We start from the raw sequence: 8,241 nt of genomic DNA on the forward strand, positions 1-8,241 counted from the left end.
ATTTACTTATAGGCTTAATTGTCATTTATAGCACTTTAGTGCGGGCGTTACCAGTAATGTTCTCTCTTCAATGTACCTTAAACCCTCTATGACGTGGGCTGGCTGGGGTCCTGGCGCAACCTATATAAGCCACCCCCCTCCATGGCCACAAGGGTTCGCACCCCCTGTAACTCACACGCATATAATCCAGTCGACTGCCTCCGGGCTCTGAGACATAGGGCTGTTACTTCCTCCGAGATGGGCCTGAACTCGTAAACCTCGCATGTACCACTCCTCCATAGCTAGGATCTTGCCTCTACATCCCTACTCCCCTATTCTACTGTCAGACTTAGAACCACGATAGTTGGCGCCCACCGTGGGGCGGGTGTCTTAGCGACTTGTTGGAGAAGTTGCGATTTTTCCGATCCCCATCAACATGGTTTCGGGCGGAGGTTTGGCCGAGGGCCGTGAGATCCTTCTCGGTGCACTCGTATTTGTCGCCAACGACTCCGCTTGGCTCCAAGAAGCGCCACTTGACGTCGAGGTGCTACCCGTCCGCGAGGCAACGCACTTTCGCGCGTGCGTCCGTGGCGTCCTCCTACGGCAGCTGTCGACTCAGTATCGGTCGGCTCCTGTGCTGACCTCCGTCCCTGCAGCCCGTCGGAGCAAGCGTTTCGGTCGATCGAGGCTTCAGCGATGGGTGAGGCATGCAGTGGCTCGCCAGTCGGCCACACCCGAAGTCGCGGCAATCGAGCCCGATGAAACTCTCTACGGCCTATTCGACCGGCTCCGTAGAGACTGCTTCCGAGTGCAACAACAGCGACCCCACGGCGGAAGTTTTGATGGTCAATAGACCACACAGTCCTCCTGGCTTCACTCGTGAAGACGGAGGCGATGAGGGCGGTGATCCGTCGCGTGTTCACGAAGAGTACCGCCCCGAACCCCTCTCTTCGCAACGGAGGGAAGAACTTCGCCGCCGGAACATGGATGCGCTTCACACTCCTATCGTTGGACAAACCCTCGAGGCCCAGGACTTAGAAGAGGCGCGCCTAGCCAACTTGGGTGAGCGCACTCGACTGGAGAACCTCTAGCGCGCCCTTGACGAGCGTGCTCGGTAGCATATCCCGGAGTCCAGTCGACGTCAACTTTTTCCGCCTCCGACTCAGGTATACCGAACTCCGATCCATAATATCGCAGCTGCGGCCTGAATAGCGGAGTCAATTCATCCTTCCCAGTCAGAAGCTGGTCAAGGTTTGGTGCAGATCCGGGCTTTGCTCCGAGCAGCAGGGGAGCAAAATACAGCAGTATCTCAGTCGCGGAATAGGATTCATAGCAGATCCGTGGTTGCAGACACAGTACAGTCGGCTCACAGCCCGAGATCGCCCCCGAGGCGTGAGGGACGTGGAGACCGGCGAGATCAGTATACAAACCGCAAGAAGTGTGATCACTGACTCGATCACGATGATCGTCGTCAAGTGCCCACGCCTCCCCCAAGGAGTGGGTCATACGTGCCTCGTGTCAGGACCCCGATTCCAAGTCACATCGATCTAGCCGGTAACACCTCATATCACTTGGCGGCCTCAGGCACGGTATTCCCATGGGTGTTGCCTTACCATGGCATGGGACCATTTGCGCCTTTTGGCTCACGTATATGATAGTGTCGCTAGCATTCATATGACAGAGAACCCGGGCCGACATGGCTAGTCGTGAACCCAAAGCGGCACTAACCTATGGGGACAGGCATACATGGATCAACCTCGAGCATGTCGGTCAGCAGCGTGTGAATCCGGGCTGTAGCACTGGGCTAACAGGACTCCGGTGAACTGGGCTGTAGTAGGCTAGGCAGGACTCCGGATGTCACCGCGTGACATTTCCCCGAAGGGACAGACACAGGAATGAAGTGAAACACATGCCGGCCAGTCAAGTGTCCTGAGCAGTAATGCTGGGCTAGCTGGACTCCGGTGAACCGGGCTGTAGCGGACTACTATGGCTCAAGGAGGCACTAGACTACATTTCCCCATAACAGAGGCTGCCAAGGATAGACAACTAGATTGTCGGATACCACACATAGCAATCATTTCAATCATACACACAATATGCTCGGTATGTGTAAATACAATATGGCATCACAACATAACTCTACGACTCCAGTATTTATTCATTAGGCTCCGAGGAGCGAGATATTACAAACATGCGTCTCATGACCTAACATACAGAGCATACAAGCAACAAGCACATGCGGAAGCTTAACATGTCTGAGTACAGACATCTACAAAAGAAAAAGGCTGAGAAGCCTGACTATCCACTAGATCCTGCCGAGGGCACAAGATCATAGCTGAGGTAACAAGCTAAACGTCGAAGTCCACACAGAACTACTAGCGAGACTGACGTCTCTCTGCAAAATATAAAATAGGAAAACGTGAGTACAAATGTACCCAGCAAGACTTACATCAAAACTAGCTACATATGCATCGGTATCAACAAAGGGGGTAGTGGAGTTTAACTATAGCAAGCTAGCGTTGACTGGGTGGCTATCCTGAACTACGACTGCAAGCAACTCTTTTGAGGTGGCGCACATGAGTCCACATATTCACCATATCAATACACCACTATGGATCCGGTCCCGTCTCCCTACGAGAAGGCCATCCATAGCACTCACACTAATCTTGCGAGTTTTATAGTATCCACTTCCACTTGTCTATGAACTGTTATAGGCAACCCAGAAGTCCTTTACCGCGGACGCGGCTATTCGAATAGATCATTTATAACCCTACAGGGGTGTATTTCGTCACACATGTTTCCACCACTTAGCGTCTGCACACGACATGTGCTCGGCAGACTTCAAACGAAAGCCGACGTGGGTGTAGACCACGACTTGACTAACCGCACAAGTCTCTAGTCCAGTTTTATCAAGTATTCGGGTTCCATCCGCAAGGAAATCCAGCCGGGGTGTCCTCAACGGCCCCAAACAATGTGTACAGGGTCCCGAGACGCCAAACGGGCGCCCGACATACCCGGCCACAGTGTATCTACCGCACCATAGCCCACCCCTAGGGTCAGCGCTACGCACGGCCGCCAACACATAACCTACAAACACCAGAAACTAGTTGCAACTCCTGTACAGAGGACGGGAGGGGTCAATAAGTCGAGCGGGGTCATATTTCAGGGCCCAATGTGTGGTAGTAGCTGTTTCATGGATCACAAACACAGAACTCAGTTCCTGAGGACGGTTTCAGTGAGACAACCCACCATGTACTCCTACATGGCCTCTCACCACTACCTTTACCAAATCATGTTCACACACTTAGCTCACACACAGTAGGACATGTTCACACACCTCCGATTCATCCCCGATGAACCAGACCTGACTCAACTCTAGGCAGTAGCAGGCATGACAAACAAGCATGAATGAGTAGGCACATCAGGGCTCAAACAACTCCTACTCATGCTAGTGGGTTTCATCTATTTACTGTGGCAATGACAGGTCATGCAGAGGAAAGGGATTCAACTACCGCAGCATGTAACAGTTGAATCGTTGTTGTCCTAATGCAGTAAAAAAGAGTAGGAGCGAGAGAGTGGGATTGTATCGGAATGAACAAGGGGTTTTTGCTTGCCTGGCACATCTGAAGATATTATAGTTCTTCATCGGTGTCATCGAACTCATCGTCGGAAGCACATCTATCGAGAGGGGACAAATACCGGGAATAGAGAAGGAGAGCACAATCAATGCAATGCACAATATGATGCATGATCATGACATGTCAATATGCTATGTTTTGAGCTAATGCAACTAGGAACATGTTAAATGGAGTTGGTTTGAACCCTAGGTTCAATTCAAACTCCATATGTGAGGGTTTAAATGCCATTTATATGATTTGGCCTAAACAGCAGCCATAAGTTGTTCTAACATGCATGAAAATGATACAGATGGATAGATTGGATTTTTTAATCATTTTTCATATATAATTTATTTCATTTGGAGTTACGGTTGAATTTCTATGATTTTTAGAAGTTTTGGGTATTTTCTGAAAATAAATAAATCATTTCTAACTTATTTAAAATCCCAGAAGCATATACTGCGTCAGCATGACGTCGAGGTGATGTCAGCAGGTCAAAGGCGTCGACCAGGTCAAACCTGACTAGTGGGACCCACTGGTCAGTGACCCAGTCAACTAACTAAGTTAGTTAGCCCTAACTAACTGGGTTGGGCCCACTGGTCAGCGACTAACCTAACTAACCTAAATAGGATTAGCCCTAACTAACTTAGTTAGCCAGGCGGGGCCCGCATGTCAGTAGCTAAGCTAAATTAGCTAGGTTTAGTTAATCCTAATCTAGGTTAGTTAGCAGGGAGGCCCCACCTGTCATTGAGCCAGGGGAGGTCAAACCCCTTGGTCAACTGGGGCTAACGCGCCGGCCTTTAGCCGCCGGCGGCAGCAGACGCGGTGGAGGGCGCGGGATTTGCATTCCGGCGACTAGAATGACGGCGGAGGCCATCTACGTCAAGCTGGGGAGCTGCCGCATCCAGTGGTGCAAGTTGCTGGACACGGGGACGCCGTAAACGACGCCGGTGAGCTCGACAGCAGTGGCCGGAGTTCAGCTATGCACGGGAAAGCGGCTGCAGCGAGCAAACACACTAACTAAAGCGCGGGCAAGGCACTACACGATGCGGCGGCAGCGTTTGGCACGTTGGCGCGACCAAATGGGCATCGGAGCAGCGCCGGCGACGAGCCCGAGCGGTGTTGAGCTCGGTCAGCAAGGAGTCGGCGGTTTGGGCTTGAAATAATGGCGGGGAGGAGGGGGATTCGGAGCAGGAGCTCACTGGGGTCATGTAGAGCAGCTCGGTGGGCTCGGGGACGGGTTGGTGACGGCGTGAGGTCGCCAGCGATCTCGGCCGACCGAGGTTGAAGGAGACGGCATGGCCAGCGTTTTAGGGCTTCCGGCGTCACGTGGCTCGGTGAGGAGGAAGAGGGGGTCGGGGCAGAGCACGGGGACATGTCGGAGAGGCGCGGGGGAGGCGGTGGCTGCCTCTACGGCAAGCGGTGGGGACAGGCATACTCGGGTGCGTGCGAGAGAGAGAACAGAGGAGGGGGATGAGCTCAAGGGAGTGAGCGAGAGGGGCCAGCGGGTGCGTGGCGACGTCCTAGGCATCGGGGCAGCGACGGGAAGCAGGACGTGGCCAGGCGCGTGGGCGGGCGCGTCGGGCACACGCCCTCTTGCCTACTGGCAGGAGGTTGAAGACGATGGCGGCTGTGGTGGTGGGCTGGGCTAACTTTGCCCAGCGGGGCTGCTACGGTGGTGGGCCGGCCTGAACTACCTTTGCCTGCCTTTTCTTGTAGAATCCATTCCCCCTCTTCTATATATTTAGAATGCTTTTAGGGCTAGTGGAATGAGGCTGGAACCCATCAATATCGCTAAACTGGGGGAGTTGCTTGTGTTGGGTTCAAAGTTTCGCTCTACCAAGGCAAGATATAATAGAATATAATCTAATCTAATATGCATCCAGCTTGAGCTGAATATCATGAGTGTTTAGCGAAGTATGCTAGCCATTGGCCTACCGTTCAGGATACTCCTTTCTGTCTTTGCGATGTTTGGTTATAAGAGAATGTTGCTCTACAAAAAACGTGTATAGCGGCCTTCGTTGATGGGACAAACGCTCCAGTGTATGCATTACAAGGCAACTAGCATTTTGTCATGGAAGTTCGTGAAACAATGTCATGTCGCGACTCGACATGTTAGAAGGAGCTAAATCAATAGGTGCCGGTGCTGCTACAATCGCTTTAGCCGAAGCTTAGCAGAAAGGTGTGATTCGTGATCTCAATCATTTAAATGATCCTATCCTGAAGATTGGTTTTGGAAGACATGTCAAACATTCAAGAATAGCGCTGTTGATCTAGTTAGGTTTCTAATTGTTGAGTGTGAAGTTCTGTTCTAAAAATATTCATTTCATTGGAAAAACCAACGCCGACGTCAAGATCAGTCTCCTTTCCTTTCTCTTTTCGGGAGCAGAGCTGGAAAAGATGGACAGTAACGATGTCGTAATATCAATTTATCGGCCTCGTCATCAAAAGTGGCTTCCAATTGCTCGAAAATTCTCAGCTATATAGGGTACTTTGATGGTGAGCAAAAAGAATTCATCAAGAAATTGGTAAACTTTCGCATGATCGATGGTAAAAGAACGAGAGTTCATGCTATTGTTTATAAAACTTTTCACCGCCTAGCTCAAACTAAACGCGATGTAATAAAACTTATGGTTGACGCCGTAGATAATATAAAGCCAATATGCGAAGTGGTCAAAGTAGGAGTAGCAGGTACTATTTTTGATGTTCCTGGGATTGTAGCCAGGGATCGTCAACAAACCTTAGCTATTCGTTGGATCCTTGGAGCAGCTTTCAAACGACGTATAAGCTACATGATAAGCTTAGAGAAATGTTCATTTGCTGAGATACTGGATGCTTACCGAAAGAGGGGAATTTCACGTAAGAGAAGGGAGAATCTTCATGGACTGGCTTCCACCAATCGGAGTTTCGCGCATTTCAGATGGTGGTAAAGTGATACCACATAAGGAGCTCTTCCTCATTCAGTCATACTCAACAAAAGTAAGAAATGTTTGACCCGGATCCTTTTTTCATCTTCATATAGAAAGAAAATCGGCCTTCCTCATACTCCCCCCTTCATTCATAGAGTTGGAGGAATCCACAAGAGGCCTGCCCATTCATAATTGCATAAAAGAACCATCCTTTTTATGAAAACTCTTGTTCCAACCTCACCTCAGGTCGAATGAATACGAAAGGGGGATCAATCAAATCAATAAGCCATGAATGAAGAAGTAGTGGGCCTTTCGCCTTATTTCGTTTGACTCGTGGAGCTGAGAAATCTACTTCAAAGAGAGGGAAAGAGTGCTAGTCGGAAAGAACAAGCAAGGGATGAGCGCACGCGAGCGAAATCCATTGCGCCCACGCGCATACGTTTTCTTGCTGGGTAATTTCTCAGAAAGTTTTTGTGTTGTTGATTCCTTTTCCTAGGTGTTGTGCTTTTTCCCCTATGCTGCCTATTGGTACTAGTGGAGTAGGATTGGCCTGTAATACAGAACCTATAGGTGGTGTAACCTTTCGCTTAATACTCAAATCTGCAATTGAAGCATCTGAGGCTGCATCAATCGAGGATACACGACATAAGGAATTGTTAGATCTCCAAACTGAACTTCGCCTTCACCAAGCGTGGGTTTTCACTGGTCCTAACTAACAGTTGGAAAGCGATCCCCTATTCTGCATCCCGAAGATCAGACGGCCCAGAGCCGGAGCGATCATTCAAGCAAGTTACTCAGCTTGAGTTTTTCAGTCAATCAATAGATTATGCACTTTCTTAGTCTTTTGGTCCACATCTTCATGACTTATAGAAAGGGTTTCTTTCTTTTACAAGATTATGGAAGCTTCAGAAACCATCCGAGATCTTCTAGAAACAAGAAATGTTGCATCAAAGGGTTCAGTGGTCATATCATAGTGAAATCGAGTTTCTTGATTTAGTCGATATCAAATTCCCAACTTAGAAATTCGAAAGGACTAAGATTCTACTTCTTCCTCAAATACTGGGAATGTGGATTCAAGTATGATATCACTATTCCACCGATCTCAAGAAAACGAATTGAACAAGTTTGATGGCTGGAAAAGAAGATAGGAATGGGGCACCAAGGAAGGATTGTAGGTAGGGATGCCCTTAGATCCGTTCTCAATAGCTCGTGATAAGGCAAGAAAGCAAGTAGATACCCTGCCCTCGCATAAAACATCGATCTAGTCCTCTATTAGATATGAATTTCCTATTGGAAATCGAGGTACATACTCCAAAAATCCCTGTTTTTTGCCTTCGGTTAGCAACTCGTCTAAGTTTAAGATCGTATTCCATCTTCGTAAGGACATAGAAAGGGGTTTCGGTAGTGATTGTCCTATCAATAGACCGAATGATGATCAGTTTCCCTCATGGCCTAATGCCGTTTTTGAGCTCCATCACATGCTTAAGAAGGACTTGCCGCGGAGCCAAGGCCTATTTATGAGCTAGACCTAGAAGATCACTGCTTTCGTGCTGGTCATTCTAATCACAATGAGAACTTCTCCCAAAGAGGGTTCTTATTTCATTTCAGTAAGTAGTCAATTGAATCGGTTTCTAACCTAAGGAATGTGTTATTATAACCAAATATATCATCCAAGAGCCGATTTCTTTTTCATTAAGTATCATTAACAGACCGCTTGCTTACGAGCTTGATAGCCA

At 48.9% G+C, this 8,241-nt stretch overlaps 1 protein-coding gene across 1 annotated transcript; it reads left to right on the plus strand.

Annotated features, from left to right (window-relative positions):
* Positions 1–6,121: 6,121 nt before the first annotated feature.
* On the plus strand, positions 6,122–6,541 carry LOC125553842 (ribosomal protein S7, mitochondrial-like). Its single transcript, XM_048717518.1, has one exon. The coding sequence runs from the start codon at positions 6,137–6,139 to the stop codon at positions 6,524–6,526; it is 390 nt and encodes a 129-aa protein (XP_048573475.1). The 5' UTR covers positions 6,122–6,136; the 3' UTR covers positions 6,527–6,541.
* The last annotated feature ends 1,700 nt before the right edge of the window (positions 6,542–8,241 follow it).

Source organism: Triticum urartu, chromosome 4 (genome assembly GCF_003073215.2).
Source record: "Triticum urartu cultivar G1812 chromosome 4, Tu2.1, whole genome shotgun sequence".
Lineage (NCBI taxonomy): Eukaryota > Viridiplantae > Streptophyta > Magnoliopsida > Poales > Poaceae > Triticum > Triticum urartu.

Excerpts from the sequence above, each read along its gene's own strand:
- LOC125553842 (XM_048717518.1), top strand. The coding sequence starts at position 6,137 with ATGATCGATGGTAAAAGAACGAGAGTTCATGCTATTGTTTATAAAACT.